Source organism: Stomoxys calcitrans, chromosome 5, assembly GCF_963082655.1.
Source record: "Stomoxys calcitrans chromosome 5, idStoCalc2.1, whole genome shotgun sequence".
Lineage (NCBI taxonomy): Eukaryota > Metazoa > Arthropoda > Insecta > Diptera > Muscidae > Stomoxys > Stomoxys calcitrans.
In genome coordinates, this window is record NC_081556.1 from 33,806,650 (window position 1) to 33,829,853 (window position 23,204).

Genomic DNA, 23,204 nt, shown 5'->3' on the forward strand with positions numbered 1-23,204 from the left:
AAAAATTCTCCAACAATTGGCATCTTGAGAAAGTGTAACGATGCTGCCAACAACAATTCAGCCAAAGAGCATTCAGGCACTGATAATTTCTTTAATGATTTTAGTTAATAATATAATCTTGTTTGCATTTTTGTTGTTGTTCATCTTATTCATGTTTTTTTTTTTCGCTGAGACTTAATCGAAACACATACCGCCTTCAATGTTTTGTCTTGAAAGAAAAAAAGAGAGATGAAGCTTGAGCTTTTTCTTGCACAAGCTGCTATTTGATGTTTATTTATAAAGAAGATTTACACATTTAGTAATTTTTCCTTTACTTATTTTCTTGCTCATCAATAATTTGTGAGTTTGGTTGTACGATGGGTTGGGATTTTCGTTTTAAACGGATGGGGGGTTTAACTTAGCTCGAGGTGATTTAGTTGAAAGAAAGCGTTCGAAATGTAAGAAGATGTCTGAAAAGATGCTTAAACAAAGAAAGTGATGTGATTTTGAGAATGTTTAAAAAAAGAAAAAAAGTTGCCAAAAATTATATGTTAAACTGCAATTAAAACCTTCAAAAGATGATTAGAGTGAAGTGATATTTTCAAAAATTGTCATAAAATGTTTTCTACAACCAATAAAGTTAAAAAACGCCAGAAGAAGAAATTATCCACATCTACTACTTGGGAAGATTCCACTACCGCTGCAGTTACATCGCTAAATAAACCTCAAACACTATGGCATACAAGTTGGTGGAATGAATGTATGTACAAATATCATGAACTGTTTCAAGTTGTATACCCACCACCGTAGGAAAGGGGGTATATTCATTTCGTCATTCCGTTTGCAACACTTCGAAATATCATCTTCCGATCCTACAAAGTATATATATTTCGGATTCTCGTAAAATTCCAAGACGATTAAACGATGTCCGTGTGTCTGTCCGTCCGTCCGTCTATCCGTCCGTCTGTCTGTCCGTCCGTCCGTCTATCCGTCCGTCTGTCCGTCCGTCTGTCCGTCCGTCCATCTGTTGCAATGACTCTAAAGCCTTCAAAAATTGAGATATTGAGCTGAAATTTGGCACATATACATATTTTTGATGCACGCTGGTTAAGTTCTTGAACAGGCCAAATCGGACCATATTTGGGTATAACTGCCACATAGACCGATCTCCCGATAAAGGGTCTAATGCCCATAAAAACTTTATTATTCATCTGATTTTGCTGAAATTTGAAATTGTGAGTAGTTTAAGGTTTCTCGACAACTAATCCATATTTGGGTTAGATCGGTTCATATTTAGATATAGCTGCCATATAGACCAATCTCCCGATAAAGGGTCTGAAGCCCATAAAAGCTTTAGTTTTTACCCGATTTCGCTGAAATTTAGAACAGTGAGTTATTTTAAGCCTCCCGACATCTGACGTAAATATGGTTCAGATCAGATTATATTTGGATGTAGCTGTCATATAGACCGATCTCCCGATAAAGGGTCTGAAGCCCATAAAAGCTTTATTTATTACCCGATTTCGCTGAAACTTAAAACGGTGGGTTATTTTAAGCCTCCCGACATCTGGCCTCAATATGGTTCAGATCGGTTCATATTTAGATATAGCTGCCATATAGACCGATCTCCCGATAAAGGGTCTGAAGCCCATAAAAGCTTTATTTATTACCCGATTTCGCTGAAATTTGCAACAGTGAGTTATTTTAAGCCTCCCGACATCTGACCCAAATATAGATTAGATCGGTTCATATTTAGATATAGCTGCCATATAGACCGATCTCCCGATAAACGGTCTGGAGCCCATAAAAGCGTTACTTATTACCCGATTTCGCTGAAATTTAAAACGGTGGGTTATTTTAAGCCTCCCGACATCTGACCCAAATATGGAATAGATCGGTTCATATTTAGATATAGCAGTCATATAGACCGATCTCCCGATAATGGGTCTGAAGCCCATAAAAGCTTTATTTATTACCCGATTTCGCTGAAATTTTCAACAGTGAGTTATTTTAAGCCTCCCGACATCTGACGTAAATATGGATTAGATCGGTTAATATTCAGATATAGCTGCCATATAGACCGATCTCCCGATAAACGGTCTGGAGCCCATAAAAGCTTTATTTTTTAACCGATTTCGCTGAAATTTAGAACAGTGAGTTATTTTAAGCCTCCCGACTTCTGACGTATATATGATTCAAATCGGATTATATTTGGATATAGCTGTCATATAGACCGATCTGCCGATATGGGGCCTGAAGACAATAAAAGCTTTATTTATTAACGGATTAGCTGACCCGGGCCCGCTCCGCTGCGCCTTCTTTTACTTTATATGGACCAAACGTTTCCTTGGAATATTTAGTTTCGACAATTAAAGATCTTTTAGTGAAATACCATGCTAATGTGACTAACAGTTTAACAATATAAGTGCCTTTATCTGAATCCCATGTGATTTATATTGGTCTACGAATTTAAGTTTGGATGTAAGGTGTACTCCAATCTTAAAATGCTTCACTTCAGCCCGATATTCTCATGATGTCTGATTTAGTGGTGTTTTCGGGGGGAGAGGTGGTCCCCCAGATACTTGGCCCAGAAAAAATATCACCATCGTGATCTTCTCTCAAATACTATTTATTTAAACCCCATATTGCCATCGGCTTAAGAGGAGTTTACAGGATGGGGCGTCCCCCAAACAAATGGCCCCACAATTGGTTATCAAATTCGTTTTCTAATTCAAATACCTTTCATTTGAGCCACATATTGGCATGGTCGAAAAATATTTTCCCTTTGGGGGTGTTTTGGGAAAGTGGGTGATGCCCCAAATACATGGTCCTACATTTGGATATCAAATTCGTATTCTACTCCTAAATACCTTTATTTGAGCCCCATATTTCGATGGTCACTAAAAAATTGCTGTTTGTGGGGTATTTTGGGAAAGGGATAGACCTCCAGAAAATTGGTCCCGTAAATGGGTAAGAATTGTTGCTCTACCCCCCAAAACCTTTCATTTAATCTCTACATTGACATGGTCGGTAAATATGCCCGATTTAGGGGTGTTTTGGGGCTTTGGGTTGTCCCCCTAACACTTGGTCTGACAATTGGATATTAGATATGTTTTCTTATCCTAAATACGTTTCATTTGAGTACCATATTGTCGTGATTGGTCTAAATATATGTTTGGTAGGTTTTAGGGTGGGGCAGCCCCCTAGGTACCATATCCGAAATTTGGATACCAAATTTTTATTTTTAGGGTACTATATGAGAGCACACAAAATTTCGCTTAACTCGCACCACCCACCTCCGAGATCTGGCGTTTCTGAAAATTAGGGTAAGGGGGAGGGTCCGCACTCCCTTCAGATATCAAAAGATGTAGTACCATAATTTCACCGCTGGGTTATTATGCACCATCTGTGAACATTTCAAGAAAATCGGTTCAGCCGTTTCTGAGTCTGTAAGGAAGACACAAGCATACAAACAAACAAACAAACCTACAAACACACACCAATTGATTTTTAAACCCTCCACCATAGGATGGGGGGTATACTAATTACGTCTACTCGAAACTACTCGAAATATTCGTCTGAGACCCCATAAAGTATTTTATGTCGATCTAGCCATGTCCGTCCGTCCGTCTGTCTGTCCGTCCGTCCGTCCGTCTGTTTGTCGAAAGCACGCTTACTTCCGAAGGGGTAAAGCTAGCCGCTTGAAATTTTGCACACATACTTCTTATTAGTGTAGGTCGGTTGGAATTGTAAATGGGCCATATCGGTCCATGTTTTGATATAGCTGCCATATAAACCGATCTTGAGCCTCTAGAGTGCGCAATTCTTATCCGATTGGAATGAAATTTTGCACGACGAGTTTTGTTATGATATCCAACAACTGTGCCAAGTATAGTCCAAATCGGTCTATAACCTGATATAGCTGTCATATAAACCGATCTTGGGTCTTGACTTCTTGAGCCTCTAGAGGGCGCAATTCTTATCCGATTTGACTGAATTTTGGCACGATGTGTTTTGTTATGATATCCAACAACTGTGCTAAGTATGGTTCAAATCGGTCCATAACCTGATATAGCTGCCATATAAACCGATCTTGGGTCTTGACTTCTTAAGCCTCTAGAGTGCGCAATTCTTATCCGATTGGAATGAAATTTCGCACGACGTGTTTTGTTATGATATCCAACAACTGTGCCAAGTATGGTTCAAATCGGTCCATAACCTGATACAGCTGCCATATAAACCGATCTTGGGTCTTGACTTCTTGAGCCTCTAGAGTGCGCAATTCTTATCTGATTTGAATGAATTTTGGCACGTCGTGTTTTGTTTTGATATCCAACAACTGTGCTAAGTATGGTTCAAATCGGTCCATAACCTGATATAGCTGCCATATAAACCGATCTTGGGTCTTGACTTCTTGAGCCTCTAGAGTGCGCAATTCTTATCCGATTTGAATGAATTTTGGCACGACGTGTTTTGTTTTGATATCCAACAACTGTGCCATATAAACCGATCTGGGATCTTGACTTCTTGAGCCTGTAGAGGTCACAATTATTATCCGATTTACCTACGTGTTTATTATGGTATGAATCGGTCTATAGCGCGATACAGCTCCCATATAAATCGATCTCTCTATTTTACTTCTTGAGCCCCCAAAGGGCGCAATTCTTATTCGAATTGGCTGACATTTTACACAGGTCTCCAACATTTAATTTAATTGTGGTCCAGACCGGACCATATCTTGATATCGCTCTAATAGCAGAGCAAATCTTTTCTTATATCCTCTTTTGCCTAAGAAGAGATGCCGGGAAAAGAACTCGACAAATGCTATCCATGGTGGAGGGTATATAAGATTCGGCCCGGCCGAACTTAGCACGCTTTTACTTGTTATATATAGGATTGAGCTGAAATTTGAAACAGTGAGTTTTTCTGAGCCTCACGATATCCGACCTTAATATGATTAAGATCGGTTTATAATTGGATATATCTGCCAAAAAGACCAATATTTTGTTCTAAATTGAATAGAGACATATATATTAGACCACTCAATGGCCGTGCCGAATTTGGGTGCTTAAGTTATCCAATTTTCACCGGACTGTGACGAAATAGGGTTTACATATATACCCGAGGTGGTGGGTATCCAAAGTTCGGCCTGGCCGAGCTTAAAGCTATTTTACTTGTTTTTTCCCAATCATTTTGAAAATGTTGCCTCTTGGTGGAATGTTTTTTTGTTTTTGCTTCAATAATTGAAATTTTTAGCTCACAATCTAGGCGGTCACTGTAATGCTGAAATCTATATTAAATTTGTTCTGACGGGCAATGTAGTGGGAAGACCTGACAACATATTCTCCAAAGGGTACCGGAAAAGGAATTGCCCTCTGATCATATACCAGCTTTTCCACAATGACATCATGCTAAAATACAATATAATCGAAATATAACGATAGTGGGTTCTCAACAGTGGGAAATTTTAGCTTCTGATACTTGCATTGTAGGGACACGTAAGATTGAGATTGGAATACCGTGACAAATTGATATATATTCGATTAAAAGAACCAATTTTTTTGCGATTTTGCAGATAGTTACACGCATTCCAAGTAGAGTTTAGAAACACAATGCCACTGCTAAGAGGCCTCTGGTAGACTATTTCCACATGCAATTCATAGTTATTGTTGACTGGCAATTGTAATAATTTTATGTGCAGAAAAATTGAAGGATTTCTGTGTTCATTGGGCCTCACTTCGCACAAATCAAACTTGGCAAAGTTGCCATCATGAAGAGTGCAATTCAACCAATTTTGCATTAGTTTTGAGTGGACCTGGAACATTAAAATCCATATAAATGCCTTTAAGATATGTCTTTTTAGCAAATCTTACCTCGTAACTGTACATAGCAACCAAAATCAAGAGAGCAAATAATCGCTTTGTGCTCTGCCCAAAAAATTCAGCCAAAACCATTTCTACAACTGATATTTGTAAATAATTTGCTGCAACTGATATGAGGTTTTGCTTTGATCTGTGCCATTCGCCAAGTATGGTAATTTTCCACCATTCAATGCAAGGAATTTAGCCCAAATTCAAGGCCAAATGATTAAAATTTACCTTTAATGGAGCTGTATTTGAGTAGTGGGGTATTTCACATTATTTGTTTTGAAAAATGTAATTTAATCTTGAATTTAGTATTCCTATAAAAAGAATTTTAATGTATATATATGCTAGGGATTTAGCGTTTGAAAAACTGTTTTGTATATAGGGTAGATGATACTAAGAGCCCCACACGATTAGAACGTCTATAAGGCTGAGCTAACAAAATATAAGGGCGAGCTGAGCAGCGCTCAGAATAAATCCTGAGTAGAATTCTGCAGCTCCGTGGAGGATACATCTAAGGCCTCTAGGCTAAGGAAGATTCTGTCCTCGAGACCTAATATGGTGGGGTATATTCAGAAGTCAGAGAATGTATGGACCATGTCTAGAGAGGAATCACTAGAACTGCTCGTTGATACACATTTCCCGGGAAATTGTCCAACGCACAACATGGCGCCAGAAGAGATTGTCACTGGTATGCATTCGTCGGAGGTTATGGCGGAAATTGTGTCTGAGCCGAAAATCCTTTGGGCGATAAGAAGTTTCGACTCCTTCAAGTCACCATGCTTTAATGATGTATCACCGGTTGAATTACAAGCTGTGTCTGATAGACCGGTTCCTTGGCTTAGGGAGATATACTCTGCTTGCACCAGCATGTCATATATACCTGTGGGATAAAGGGACACAAATGTCATTTTCATTCCGAAAGCAGGAAAACCTTACCTTTATCCTTTATGCTGAAGACTTTTGAGAGGTTGATAGAAACATATTTTTGGGCAAATATCCCTCGAGACCATTTGTCTCGGCAGCAGCATGCGTATAATAAGAAAGTCCACTAAAACAGCCCTTCACGACCTAGCCGGCTACATAGAGGGTTCTTCCGCTGACGATGAATGTATAATGGTTAGAGATGGGTTTCTACCGAGCAAATACCCAACGCTTTTTTGGGTATTTATAATATTGCAGATATCTTGGATATAAAAAAATTTGCCTGACCTTCTCATCTCATAAAGTCCGACTAGTCTTATATAGCCACTATATAGACCGATTTCCAGACTTAAAGTCTTGAGACAATAAATTGGTAATTTTTCTTTCGATTTCGATGAAATTTGTCACAGTGAATTCTGGTAGACGTCTATTCCTTTCTGTAAAGTGCGTTTTAGATCGGACTATATTTGGATATAGCTGCCCTTAGACCGACCACCCGATCTCCCAATATAGGTTGTTGTTGAGGCCATAAAAGATCCATTTATTACCCGAATTCGATGAAATTTGGCACAGTGTGTTCTGGTAGACCCCTATTCATTCCTGTCAAATGTGGCTACCATATATACCGATCTCCCGATATTGTGTAATTAGCCTATAAAAGGAGCATTTTCATCATATTTCAATGAAATTTGGCACATCGAGGTGTACCGGAACTCGATATGCCAAATTTCATCGAAATAGGATGAACTAGTAATGGTTCATTTCGGACCATAATTGAACTGAATTTTGGAGAGCATAGTAGAAGTCATTATGTAAAATTTCAGCCAAATCTATTAGTAAGAATTGTAAAGAAGTAAATAGGGAGATCGGTTTATAGGGGAGCTGTAATAGGCTACAAACCGATTCATGTCATATTCGACACCTATGATAAAGGTCATGAGAGAAGCCGTTGCACAAAATTTCATTCAAATCGGATAATACTTGCGCCCTTTAGAGGCTCAAGAAGTCAAGATCCCATATTGGCTTATATGGCAGCTATATCAGTTTATGGACCGATTTGAACTATTCTTAGCACAGTTGTTGAAAGTTATAACAAAATACGTCGTGCAAAATTTCAGCTAATTCGGATAATAATTACGCCTTCTAGTGGCTCAAGAAGTCAAGACCCCAGATCGGTTTACATGGCAGCTATATCAGGTTATGGACCGATTTGAACTATTCTTAACACAGTTGTTGGAAGTCATAACAAAATACGTTGTGCAAAATTTCGGCCAAATCGGGTAATACTTGCGCCCTTTAGAGGCTCAAGAAGTCAAGATCCCATATTGGCTTATATGGCAGCTATATCAGTTTATGGACCGATTTGAACTATTCTTGGCACAGTTATTGAAAGTTATAACAAAACACCTCATGCAAAATTTCAGCTAATCGGATAGGAATTGCGCACTCTAGACGCTCAAGAAGTCAAGACCCCAGATAGGATTATATGACACCTATAACAGGTTATTAACCGATTTCAACCATACTCAGCACAGTTATTGGAAGTCATAACAAAACACGTCGTGCAAAATTTCAGACAAATCGGATAGGAATTGTGCCCTCTAGCGGCTCAAGAAGTCAAGACCCCATATAGGTTTATATGACAGCTATATGAGATTATGGACCAATTTCAACCATACTCAGCATAGTTGTTGGAAGTCATAATAAAACACCTCATTTCAGCCAAATCGGATAAGAATTGTGCCCTCTAGCGGCTCAAAAAATCAAGATCCCTTTTCGGTTTATATGGCAGCTATATCAAAACGTGGACCGATATAGCCCATTTACAATCGCAACCGATCTACTCTGATAAGAAGTATTTGTGCTAAATTTCAAACGGCTAGCTTTACTCCTTCGAAAGTTATCGTGCTTTCGCCAGACAGACAGACGGACGGACGTGGCTAGTTCGACTTAAAATGTCATGACGATCAAGAATATATATACTTTATTGGGGCCTCAGACGAATATTTCGAGGAGTTACAAACAGAATGACGAAATTAGTATACCCCCATCCTATGGTGGAGGGTATAAAAATGCTCGTTTTATAGGATATAGTAAACTATATCGGGTGATCGGTATATATGGCAGCTATATCCATATATGGTCCGATCTCTACCACATTTGAAAGGAATGGGATGGGGTCTATCAGAACACACCGTGCCAAATTTCATCGATTTCGGGTAATAAATAGATCTTTTATGGCCTCAATACCCTATATCGGAAGATCGGGTGGTCGGCCTAAGGGCAGCTATATCCAAATATAGTCCGATCAGAACTGCACTTCACAAAAATGAATAGAGGTCTACCAGAAGTCACTGTGCCAAATTTCAAATCTCATCCGAAATCCGAAGAAAAATTACCAATTTATTGCTCCAAATCTTTAAGTCTGGAGATCGGTCTATATAGCGGCTATATATAACTAAAATCCGATTTTATGAGATCACAAAATCAGGTTTATATGCAAAGAATACGAAATCATCAAACTTTTTTTGAAAATGCTTTTATACCCAAGATATCTGCAAAATTATAAATACTCAGTTTTTGGGTATAAATGGGTAAATTCTTGGGTATTTACCCAATTTACCGGGTAAATAACTTTGAGTATTTACCCATCGTCCATCTCTAACAATGGTAGTATATTTTGACATTGAAGGTCCTTTCAATAAAGTAAAACCGACGTCAATCATGAAGGAGTCGGCGTTTCTAGGCATCAATTCTATCGTAAGAAAGTCTATTATGCCCACCACCATAGTATGGGGGTATATTAATCTAGTCGTTCCGTTTGTAACACCTCGAAATATAGCCCAAAGATCCTATAAAGTATATATATTCTTGATCGCCTCGAAGTCGATCTAGCCATGTGCGTCTGTCCGTATGTCAAAATCAATCAATCAATATTTATGTAGGTCGTTGGGGACTGCATATGGACCATATTGGTCCAGATTTTGATATAGCTTCCATATAACCGATCTTCCGATTTGACATCTTGAGCCCTTGGGAGCCGAATTTTTTGTCCCATTTGACTGAAATTTTGCGCGTATTGCACGGTCAATAACTGTGCCAAGTACAGTCCAAACCGGTCTACGACCTGATATAGCTCCCACATAAACCGATCTCACGATTTGACTTATCTGATCCGATTTGGCTGAAATTTTCCACGTAGTGTTGTGTTATAACTTCCAACAACAGTGTCAAGTACGGTCCGAATCGCTCTATAACCTGATATAGCTCCCATATAAACCGAACTCCCGATTTGACTTATTGAGCCCTTACAAGCCGCAATTTTTATCCGATTTGCCTGAAATTTTCCACGTAGTATTTTGTTATGACTTCCAACAACTGTGTCAAGTACGGTCCGAATTGGTCTATAACCTGATGTACCTCCCATATAAACCGTTCTATCGATTTGACTTCTTGAGCATTTACAAGCAGCAATTTTTCTCCGATTTGGCTGAAATTTCGCAGGCGGTGTTCCATTATGACTTCCGACAACTGCATTAAGTACGGTCCGAATCGGTCTATAACCTGGTATAGCTCCCATATAAACCGATCTCCCGATTGACTTCTTGAGGACTTACAAGACGCATTTTTTGTCCGATTTGGCTGAAATTTTGCTTGTAGCCTTCTGTTATGACTTTGTCTAGTATGGTCCAAACCGGTCTATAACGTAATATAGCTCCCATATAAACCGATTTCTCGATTTTACTTCTTGACCCCTAACAAGCCGCAATTTTTGTCCGATTTGGCTGAAATTTTGCATGTGGTGTTCGGTTATGACCTTCTGTAACTGTGTCTGGTACCGTCCAAATCGGTATTTAACCTGATATAGCTCCCATATATACCGATCTCCCGATTTGACTTCTTGAGCACTTACAAGACGCAATTTTTATCCGATTTGGCTGAAATTTTGCATATAGTGTTCTGTTATGACTTTCAACAGCAGTGCTCAGTGCGGTTTAAATCGGTATATAACCTGATATAGCTCCCACATAAACCGATCTCCTGATTTGTCTTCTTGAGCCCCTGGGGGCCGCAATTGTTGTCCGATTTGGCTGAAAATTATCGCATTTTTGCTTGTTAAGATTCCTTAAAACATAATTATACCATTCTAATTATTTTGATTTTAAACTTTTTTAAAGCCTAGAGCTTAAACAAACACTTAACACCAATGTTACATACTCTAGTGTTCCTCTTTACTCAACTCTTTGGCCAGTCACAACGTGCTCATCATTATATGAATTTAAGCACCATTTCCATATAATGGCCTAACTGTCTAACCGACAATCAGTTGGAAAGACAGACAATACCGTTTGAAAGCATAATTCCGTAATTAATTTTTAAATGTTGTCTTAAACAGGCTTCACCATATCTTTCTTTTGCCTAGAGTTGGCACCAAAAAATGATGGTAAAAGGCCATCAGAAAAAAGGCCAAAATTTGGAGACGAACATTTTAGAGGTTTTAAAACTATTGGTAACATTGAAATTTATGATGACTTAAGTGATTGTTAAACTTATTTTAAGAGGCTTAGGTTTTGTAGAAACGTTTTTTTTTTCCAAATTCTGTCACAAGAATTTGACGAAATTATTCAAATTTGAAAATAAATTACGAATTAATGCCTTTGTGTTGAAAAAAAAAAAATATTCTGTAATTTAATACTTAAGTCAAGGCAGTTGGCAGATGACTTAATAACGCTATGGGCTGGGCTTGAAGATTAAAAGTATATATTGACATTTAATGGGAATTTAAAAAAAAAAAAAAATAATAATTCTCAAGACTTTGCATAATAGCGGTGGAATAACAAGTGAAAACGCATTAAGTTCGGCCGGGCCAAGGTAGTGGTTGCCCACTACCTTGGATATACATCCATACATGTTAACCTCTTTATGTCAAGTCCGGTGGAAAATCTTTCCAGCTATATCGAAAGATGTTCCGATCTGGATCAAACTCACCAAAATTCGATCTGCACCATATTCACGATGTGTAGTAGATCCCTATATTGTATTGTACCAAAATTCATCGAAATTGGGTAATAAAGCAGCCTATTATAGCCCCAAGAACATAAATCGGGATATCGTTATATATGACAGTTGTATCTAAATACAGGCCGGTCTAAGCCATACTTGATACGAACGTTGAGGTGGCTAACACAAATCATTTTTACCAAATATCAGCAAAATCGGCCAATAAATCCGCGCTTTTATTGGCCAAAGAACTTAAATCGAAAGATCGGTATATATGGCAGCTATATCCAAATATGACCCTATCTGGGCCATATTTGGATCAAATTTCAAGAGGCTGATCTCAAGTCATTGAGCCAAATTTCAGCGAAATCGGATAAGAAATGCCCTTTTTATGGGCCCACTACCCACTATCCAAATATGACCCTATCTGGGCCATATTTGGATCAAACTTCAAGAGGATGAACTCAAGTCATTGGGCCAAATTTCAGCGAAATCAGATAACAAATGCCTTTTTATGGGCCCAAAACCTTAAATCGGGAGATCAGTGTATATGGCAGCTATATCCAAATATAGACCGTTATTGGACATATTAGACAGGGATGTTGAAGAGACCAACGCAGTTCACGTCGCCAAATTTCAGCAAAATCGGTTAACAAATGCGCCTTTTATTGGTCGGAGACCTTAAATCGAGAGATCGGTATTTATGGGGTAAAATATAGACCATCCTTGAACTTATCCTACCGGCACAGTTGTTGAAGGTCATAGCAAAACACAACAAGAAAAATTTCAGCCAAATAGGACAAAAATTGCGGCTTGTAAGAGCTCAAGAAGTCAAATCGGGCTATCGGTTTCCCATATAAACCGATAGCCCGATTTGACATATCAGGTTATAGACCGTACTTGACATAGTTGTTAGAAGTCATAACATAAGGTTTTTTGCAAAATTTTAGTCAAATCGGACAAAATTTGCGGCTTCCAGTGGCTCAAGAAGTCAAATCGGGAGATCGATTTATATGGGAGCTATATCAGATTGCGAACCGATATGGACCGTACTTGGCACAATGGTTGGAAGTCATAGCGGATCACTACATGCAAAATTTCCGCCAGTTCGGACAAAAATTGCAGCTTCCAGGAGCTCAAGAAATCAAATAGGGATATCGTTTTATATGGGAGCTATATCTAAGTCTGAACCAATATGGCCCATTTGCAAGATCGAAGTCTCGTCTGCTTTCCGTCCTATGTAGCCGGTTCTTCTCCGATCACGGCGAACTTGTAGATATGTCCCTGGGGAGACTCCTTTAATACAAGGTAAGACGAGTATGTTTGGACGAGGGACACGATGAAAGTTTTCCGAGATTGGAGAAAATGAACGATGAACTTCAATACGCATGCTCAGATGTGGCATGCGTATTGAAGGCATATGTTAGGCATGCTCAGATGTGGAGTACCAATGTTTGGTACTCGGCGAGTCAACACTTGAGTGAGTGTGGGCCCACTCGCGTGGTGGATTGATGGATAGGCACTTGCTCCCTATATTTTTTTTATAATATATTAATATTTATACATATACTTTTATACCCTCCACAATAGAATGGGGCCTATTAGCTTTGTTATTCCGTTTGTAATACATCGAAATATTGGTCTAAGGCCCTTTGATATTTTAAGTCGATCTAGCCATGTCCGTCCGTCTGTCTGTCTGTCGGAAACAATCTAACTTTCGAAGGAGTGAAGCTAGGTGCTTGAAATTTTACACAAAGGGTCCTATGATTTTTAACTTACGTGCCAAGTAAGGCCTGAATCTGTCTATAACCTAATAGAGCTGCGATATAAACTGATCCCCCGATTTTACTTTTTCAGCCGCTAGAGGGCGCTATTATTATTCGATTTGGCTAAAATTTTGCATGAAGTGCTTTGTTCTAACTTCCAACAGCTGTGCCAAGTATGGTCTAAATCGGTTCATAGCTTTATATAATTCTCATATAAACCGATTTCCGGTCTTGACTACTTCAGCCGCTAGAGGGCGCAATTATTAATCGATTTGGCTGAAATTTTGTTTGAAGTGTTTCGTTTTAACGTCCAACAACTGGGCCATGTATGGTCTAAGTCGGTTCATAGCCTTATATAGTTCTCATATAAACCGATTTCGGGTCTTGACTTCTTCAGCCGCTAGAGGGCCCAATTATTATTCGCTTTGGCTAAAATTTTGTTTAAAGTGTTTCGTTTTAACTTCCAACAACTGGGCCATGTATGGTCTAAGTCGGTTCATAGCCTTATATAGTTCCCATATAAACCGATCACGGATCTTGACTTCGTAAACCACTTACCCGTTTTTTCTGAAATTTTGCACGAATTGGTTTGTTTTGATTTCCAACAATTGGTTCATAATCTGATATAGTTCCCATATAAATCGATTCCCCGATTATACTTCTTGAGCCTCTAGAGGGCGCAGTTCTTATACGATTTGGCAGAAATTTTGCATAATGACTTCCACTTTGGTCTCCAACAGCCAAACCAAGCATGTCTTCAATCGGTCCATAACCTGATATAGTTGCAATAGCATAGAAATTTGTATCCATTATCTTTTTTATACCCTCCACCATAGGATGGGGGTATACTGATTTCGTCATTTTGTTTGTAACTTCTCGAAATATTCGTCAGACACCCCATAAAGCATATATATTATCTTAATCGTCGTGACATTTTATGTCGATCTAGCCATATCCGTCCGTCTGTCTGTCGAAAGCACGCTTACTTTCGAAGGAGTAAAGCTAACTGCTTGAAATTTTGCACAAATACTGCCTATAGGTGTAGGTCGGTTGGGATTGTAAATGGGCCATATCGGTCCATGTTTTGATATAGCTGTCATATAAACCAATCTCGAATCTTAAATTCTTGAGCCACTAGAGGGCGCAATTCTTATCTGATTTAAATGAAATTTTGCACGAAGTATTTTGTTATGATATCAATGACAACTGTGCCAAGTATGGTACAAATCGGTCAATACGCTGATATTGCTGCCATATAAACCAATCTTGAATCTTGACTTCTTGGAGCCTCTAAAGGGCGCAATTCTTATCCGATTGGAATGAAGTTTTGCACGACGTGGTTTGTTATGGCTTCCAACAACTGTGCCAAGTATGGTACAAATCAGTTCATAACCTGATATAGCTGTCATATAAACCAATCTTGAATCTTAACTTCTTGAGCCACTAGAGGGCGCAATTCTTATCCGATTTGAATGAAATTTTGCACGAAGTATTTGGTTATGGTATGCAACAAATGTGCCAAGTATGGTACAAATCGGTCTACAAACTGATATAGCTGTCATATAAACCGATCTGGGGCCTTGACTTCTTGAGCCTCTAGAGGTCGCAATTATTATCCGATTTGCCTGAAATTGTTCATAATGTATTTTATTATGATATTCAACATCTGTGCCAAATAAGGTTCAAATTGGTTCATAAGCTGATATAGCTGCCATATAAACCGATCTGGAATCTTGATTTCTTGAGCCTCTAGAACTCACAATTATTATCCGATTTGCCTGAAATTTTGTACGACGGATCCTCTCATGACCATTAACATACGTGTTTATAATGGTCTGAATCGGTCTATAGCCTGATATAGCTACCATATAAATCGATCTCTCTATTTTACTTATTGACATTTTACACAGGTCTCCAACATGTAATTTAATTGTGGTCCGAACCGGACCATATCTTGATATCGCTCTAAAAGGAGACCAAATCTTTTCTTTTATCATTTGTTTGCCTAAGAAGAGATGCCGGGAAAAGAACTCGACAAATGCGATCCATGGTGGAGGGTATATAAGATTCGGTCTGACCGAACTTGGCACGCTTTTACTTGTTTTGCCTAAGAAGAGATGCCGGGAAAAGAATTCGACAAATGCGATCCATGCTGGAGAGTATATAAGATTCGGCCTGGTCGAACTTAGCACGCTTTACTTGTTTTGCCTATAAAGATATAACGGGCAAAGAATTTAACATATGCGATCCATGGTGGAGAGTATATAAGATTCGGCACGGCCGATCTTAGCACGCTTCGGGTCGAAGGAGAGGTGGCAGATTATTCCATCATCATCATTCATCATGCCTCCGAGCGAACTCACCTTTCGTGGTTAACTCCCCATTCATCTCAGATATCCGTTCAGAAACTGGAAAACCAAGCAGGTCCTTCATAGACCAAGTGTGGCACGATTGAAAACCACACGTCCCAAAAAGACACCCTTTGAAGCGTATTTTTAAAACCAGTTTGGAAATCCCCATTGTTTAGCTTCTCAAGAGAAGTTGTCTTTATTTCCCGAAGAAACACATAACAGTTGTTGTCAAATTTATATAAGAACATCATTCAACATATTTACCCCATACAAATATAAATATCAATTTATTTACTTGTTTTGGGTTTTTTATTTGCTTTCTTTTTTCACCTATTTATCTACTATTTCAAATAATTAAATTAAAGTTTTGTTTCATTTATATCACCCAAGGCGATAAAAAAATTGCCTCATTTAGTTATGCGTATGCCTTGTTTATCTTAAAAAGCAGATTTCCATTGTGTTTCCTATTGGCTAGTGGCTACTGGCGCTTCATTATCAATTAAACATGACAAAAGCACACTCCAACCATTTCATGACAGTAGCAACGCAACAATGTGTTGTCCATTTGGACTTTACCATTTTCCAGTCATAGTAAATTAGCAACAGCTTTGGTTGATCGGAATGTAAAAGCCCCAACACAAGCCAACAAAAATCGTAAATGGAGTTGTATAGAGCACATCATAGCAAAAAAGGTCAAACCACACAATAAATAAACAACAAAAGCAACACTATAAAGAAGCTTATAAAGAGCTTTTTTTGTGTCCTACACCAGGAAAATACAGAATGGGCTAAGACCATGTCAAGAGGTAGCCTCTATTGTCAGCTAAACAAACAAAGATGAAGAAAGCGAAAATGAAAGTTGTTAGGCTTCAGTGGTGGGTACTTAAAATATGCGCCCTACACCAATTTGGAATGAATGTAAAAGGGCAAGTGTTCTCTATACACCAGCTTGAAGGCAATTGGCAATCGTTGGGGACTTTAACCACGCGTCATGCCTTGGCTATATACTGCAAGTGTCAAAATGCTACAATATGTGGTGTTGTGGTCTAGTGGACGGCTCTTAAAAAGTCCATCTAGTGTTTAATACTTAGCTGGAAAGTATCACTTTTTGGTGATTAACAGTCAAAAATACAAATTTTGCCCTTGAAATGGAGCATTCTATTTGGTGAAGTAGCGGCGTATACTTCTATACGGATAGTTTTAGACTGGACAACCATACGGGTTTTGGGGTGCGCTAAGAAGAACTAGGACTAGAGACATCGGGAAGATTGTCCGATCTCTTTGGTGTGTAACGAGCGAAGCCAAATCGGTTCATGTTTTGATATAGCTGCAATAAAAACCGATCTTGGGTCTTGACTTCATGAGTCTCTAGAGGGCGCAATTTTTATCCGATTTGACTGACCAAACCCAACAGCCAAATCGGATCAAAATTGCGCCCTCTAGAAGCTCAAGGAATCAAGACCCAATATCGGTTTATATGGCAGCTATATCAAAACATGGACCAATTTGGCTCATTTACAATTGCAACCGACCTACACTTATAAGAAGTTTTTGTGTAAAATTTTCTTAGATGGTCTAAATCAGCCCATATCCCGATATAGGTGCCATATATGCCGATCTCCCAATAAGACTTCGTGAGCTTCTAGAGGGCGCAATTGTTATCCAATTTGGTTGAAATTTTGTATACGATGTTTTGGTATGACTTCCAACAACTGTGTCAAGTATGATTTAAATCTAAAATGATCTAAATGGCTATAACCTGATATAGCCGCCATATAAAACGATCTCTCGATTAGACTTCTTGAGGTCCTGGCAAGTCTTGTATTCCTGGTGAACATCCTAACGTCAGGGATAAGAAGACGAATATCCCTGGAACACACGCCATGAAAATAACGATAGTGCAATACAACAACGCTACCCACATTTCGACGATGTTCAAGAGAAGCAATAAAGTTGGATACCCTACTGTCCCCAATCAACACCATCGCTCTCCGTTGAACCCGATCAAGTAGCTCGAAGGATAATTTTGGAGCTCTTCTCCATATATGAGAGTTATATTCCATCCTCGGCCTGATGTAGGTAATATAGGTATTGAGAAGATCAGAAGAGGTGAAATATGTCTTGCATCGCTTAAGAAAACCCAAACACTTGAATGCTTCTTTCGACACTTCGAATATGTGTTTTGATGACCAACGGACATCACATTGTATCTTCATGCCCAGAACATCGAGAGCATCTGACTGTTCAATATCTATACCGTCGATAGATATCGCCGATTGAAGTGGGTCAGTGAGACACTCTATTCATTCTACCCCACTCGGAAATGGCCAACAAATCCAGGGAGAGCGTCTTATCCATAATGCGCCTCCTGTCCACAATTTCTTGAGGAATGGGGCTATGGGCGAATGAATATGAATGACCCAGACTACTGTCATTGGCAAATGAATAGACTGGATTCGAAGTCTGGCCCAATAGATCGTCAATGAAAGGAAGAAAAAGGGAAGGCGAAAGGACAGAGCCTTGTGTCACACCTGCGGTCAATGTATTCTCATCAATGTATACCCAACTAAAGGGTGATTTTTTTGAGGTTAGCTTCTTAGAGATCGCACTATACGAGTTGTTGTAAAGGGTGATTTTTTTGAGGTTAGGATTTTCATGCATTAGTATTTGACAGATCACGTGGGGTTTCAGACATGGTGTCAAAGAGAAAGATGCTCAGTATGCTTTGACATTTCATCATGAATAGACTTACTAACGAGCAACCCTTGCAAATCATTGAATTTTATTACCAAAATCAGTGTTCGGTTCGAAATGTGTTCATTCACCGTAACGTTGCGTCCAACAGCATCTTTGAAAAAATACGGTCCAATGATTCCACCAGCGTACAAACCACACCAAACAGTGCATTTTTCGGGATGCATGGGCAGTTCTTGAACGGCTTCTGGTTGCTCTTCACTCCAAATGCGGCAATTTTGCTTATTTACGTAGCCATTCAACCAGAAATGAGCCTTATCGCTGAACGGTGAATGAACACATTTCGAACCGAACACTGATTTTGGTAATAAAATTCAATGATTTGCAAGCGTTGCTCGTTAGTAAGTCTATTCATGATGAAATGTCAAAGCATACTGAGCATCTTTCTCTTTGACACCATGTCTGAAATCCCACGTGATCTGTCAAATACTAATGCATGAAAATCCTAACCTCAAAAAAATCACCCTTTACAACAACTCGTATAGTGCGATCTCTAAGAAGCTCGATATACAATAATTCGAACGAAGTTTTTACCGACTGCAAAAGCGGCAAGCTTTGATAAAAGTGCACCGAGCCAGACCCTATCAATTGCCTTGGAGATAACCAGAGCCACGACCTTACTCTCACCAAACTGGTGGATAGAGCGACACCATCGTTTCGACAAAAATGCCATTAGGTCTCCCGTAGAGCGATTTCTGCGGAACCCATACAGTCCGTTGCTTAGAAGGCCATTGGACTCTGAGTATCTGACAGGATGATGGTTAACCATACTCTCCATAACTTTGGAGAGCGCAGAGCATATCGAAATTGGCCGGCAATTCGCAGGGTTTTTCCCCCGCCTCTTTTGGGAATGGACTGAGGGTTCGCAAACTTCCAACGCGCCGGGAAAACTCCAGCATGGTAAGCAAGGTTGAAAAGGTTGCGTAGTGGACAAGCAAGAACACTTACAAAGGACAAGTGTTGATTATATTATTTCATTTTAGTTTGTTTTTGTTTTTTCATTTTGTTGCGGCCTTATTTCATTTTTAATTTTAGAGAAATGAATGAATGAATATGAATTAGAGCTCCATTTTTGGGTCTTTATTTCATTTTCAGTTTGGAGCTTTATTGCATTGGGGCCTTATTTCATACTGCTGTCCGCGAACCCAAGTTAGCTTTACGTTACGGGCCCGAAATTATTCAGGTATTCATACCGTCCCCCAATCCCTTCCCTTACCCCATTTTGGAGCTATGTGGGAAGAGCGAGGTCTTATCATCGTTAAACACAGCGTCCGTCTGCCAATCGTCTCGTCAGGGAACGCGAATCCTGAAGATTCTTATACGCATCGTTCTTATTGCGGGACTGAGACCTTCTTCATTCTACCCACCGCATTATTTCCAGAATGTGCAGTCTCCTGCTGCCAATCCTCTCGTCGGAGAAAGCGTATCCTGAAGATCCTATTTTTTTGCATCGGTTTTGGTGCGAGATAGTCTAAGACCTTCTTCAGTCTACCCCCTGCATTATATCCAGAATGAAATTTTCGCTTAGTACCTCAGTAGCCGATATTACATTCCTTAGTGCCTACGAGCTGGCTTCGCACCTTCTATCCTTTTTCCTACTTCAGCTATTTGGAGCGTCAGCGTATCACTAGGAGCATTCAGCACTTTTGCCAGATTGCCTCTCCTATATTCAGACTCGTATAGAATTTTTATACCCACCACCGTTGGATAGGGGGTATATTCATTTAGTCATTCCGACTGATCTCCCAATTAAGGGTCTGAATCCCATAAAAGCTTTATTTTTTAACCGATTTCGCTGAAATTTGAAACGGTGAGTAGTTTTAAGCCTCACAACATAGGACCCAAATATGGTTTATATCGGACTATATTTAGATATAGCCGTCATAGACCGATCTGCCGATAAAGGGTCTGAAGTCCATAAAATCTTTATTTTTTCACTGATTTTGCTAAAATTTGAAACGGTGAGTAGTTTTAGTCCTCTTAACATGGGACCTAAATATGGTTCATATCGGAATATATTTAGATATACCTGCCATATAGACCGATCTGCCGATAAAGGGTCTGAAGCCCATAAAAGCTTCATTTTTTAACCGATTTTGCTGAAATTTGGATCAGTGAGTTGTTTTGAGCCTCCCAATATCCGAGCTTACTATGGTTGAGATCGGCCTATATTTAGATATAGCTGCCATATAGACCGTTCTCCCGATTAAGGGCCTGAAGCCCATAAAAGCTTTATATTTTAACCGATTTCGCTGAAATTTGAAACAATGAGAAGTTTTAGGCCTCTAAATATAGGATCGAAATATGGTTTATATCGGACTATATTTAGATATAGCTGTCATATAGACCGATCTGCCGATAAAGGGTCCGAAACCCATAAAAGCTTTATATTTTAACCGATTTCGCTGAAATTTGAAACAATGAGAAGTTTTAGGCCTCTAAACATAGGATCGAAATATGGTTCATATCGGTCTATATTTAGATATAGCTGCCATATAGACCGATCTCCCGATAAAGGGTCTGAAGCCCATAAAAACTTTATTTTTTATCCGATTTCGCTGAAAACTTAAACAGTGGGTAGTTTTAGGTCTTCCGACATCCGGCCTAAATATGGTTCGGATCGGACTGTATTTAGATATAGCTGTCATATAGACCGATATGCCTATTAGGGATCTGAAGCTCATAAAAGCTTTATTTATTGCCCGATTTTGTTGAAAATTGAAATACAAAATTCAACAGAATGTCCGTGCCGAATTTGGGTGCATAAGTTATGCAATTTTCACCGGATTGCGACGCAATGGGGTTTACATATATACCCGAGGTGGTGGGTATCCAAAGTTCGGCCCGGCCGAACTTAATGCCTTTCTACTTGTTGCTTTTGTTGTGAGTTAGTCAATGATATCAGTTACCTCTGCTAATTTTAACATCTGAATCATAAACAGCACCTGGGTTTAAAGAGCGCTTTCATCTGGGTTTACAGTCTCTTTCTTTGTTATTAGTCTGACGACTAGATTAGCTAGATCTTGACGACTAGTGAACCTTTACAACACCTGGGCAACTGCTGCGTTAGATATAAAGTATCCCCGTGGAAAAATTTTGTAAATATCGGGGTTATATAAAAGCCCATATCGGATGAAAACCATATGCGGAAGCTTAAGCAAATTTTTGCAAAAAATTTTTCCTGAAGAATTTTCCAAGAAAAGTCCCCATACAAACCCATTCCTTATAGAGTATTATAGGGCTGACCTATATCCAATGCTTCATAGATCTGGTTTTCCATCTCTCTTTCTCTGTTCGAATCTAAAACAAAATCAAACAACAATCATCTACATAGACATAGTGTCAACCCCTCAAGTTTCAGTCTTTGTTATCTGGCTGGCTTGGAAACCACCAAAACAAAACAATAATAAACAAATGACTCTGACAAACAAAGCTTCTATCGAACTGGCATATTTTTGGCAACTAAAACATTTGCTAATGAATTGGAAGTGCCAACATCGGGTTGGAGCTTCGCGCTGAAACACTGACTATTTAGCAAAGCTCAGTTGGAATGATGACACACATTTCCGCACTAGAAACTCCACACAAAGTAGCGCTAAGACCCTGGGAATGAAAGCCGCTGCTTCGGCTGGTTAGTCAAGTTCAACTCGGAGAGTTTTAGCAGCTCACAGCAAAAAGCAAAAAATTTGAATAAATTCCTCGTTAGCAAAAAATATACAGAGACCGAAAATTATTCAAGCAGCAACAAATCGGAAACAAACTAATTTCAATATGAATGGATGAGCGAGCAAGCGAGCGAGCTAGTGAGCGGTAGAAAGGGGAACAGACAGCCGCTCTGACTCTCCGACCTGGAATACAATAGCAAATGCGTCCGTTGCCATAGTTCGCCTCGAGCTGTGTCCATGGAAAGACTTAACATACGAATTGTTTTAATACAAAAAACCCATGTTGAAGAAGATTGTAAAAAAGAAACTTTTTTTGGAAAAAATTTACATAAATTTTGATGGGAAACCATGTTTGCTCCATTTTCTTTTAGATTCTTGCATAGCTGGCCAGAAATCACCAAGGACCTCACGCTTCTATACCAAACCACTGCCCTTTCAACAGAAGTTATCACCAGCGGAGCAGCAATATGAGTCTTATGTCAAGGCCACAGTGGCTGCAAATGCCAAATCACCAATGGAGGAGCTGTTGCTGGGAGGCAATGGCACGGCAGGTCAATCCACGCCTCCTGCGCCGCCCCCACGCAAGCAGTCTTTGGTTACCTCCTCTGTAACTAGCCCCATAAGTCCAATGCCCCAAGCCTCTGCGGAAAATTCTTCTTCCTCCACTTCGCCTGATAAGCCGCAGCTAGCCTCACAAATGCCAACAACCGAAAGTCTTCCCTCCCCAGCGGCGGCAGCGACGATGGCCGCAACAGCTGCAGCAGCCGCCACAGATGCTCAGACACTTTTCAATATACGCCAACAAATGGCTTTGAGCTTGAAACGCATGAAAGATCTAGAGGAACAGGTTAAAACTATACCGGATTTGCAGGTAAGAAAGCTTTTGAACATAAAATGCTG

At 39.4% G+C, this 23,204-nt stretch overlaps 1 protein-coding gene across 3 annotated transcripts in view; it reads left to right on the plus strand.

Moving 5' to 3' along the window:
- Window positions 1-23,204, plus strand: part of LOC106083656 (KN motif and ankyrin repeat domain-containing protein 2) — an 89,138-nt gene that overhangs the window by 42,460 nt on the left and 23,474 nt on the right. Inside the window, exons 1-2 of one of the 3 annotated variants that reach the window (XM_013246805.2) lie at window positions 472-739; window positions 22,676-23,175. In XM_013246805.2, coding sequence (XP_013102259.2) covers window positions 598-739; window positions 22,676-23,175 — 642 coding nt within the window. In that variant the 5' untranslated portion in view covers window positions 472-597. Of the gene's footprint in view, window positions 1-471; window positions 740-22,526; window positions 22,600-22,675; window positions 23,176-23,204 lie in introns of those variants that run through there. The other 2 variants (XM_059368717.1, XM_013246803.2) reach the window with 2 other exon arrangements.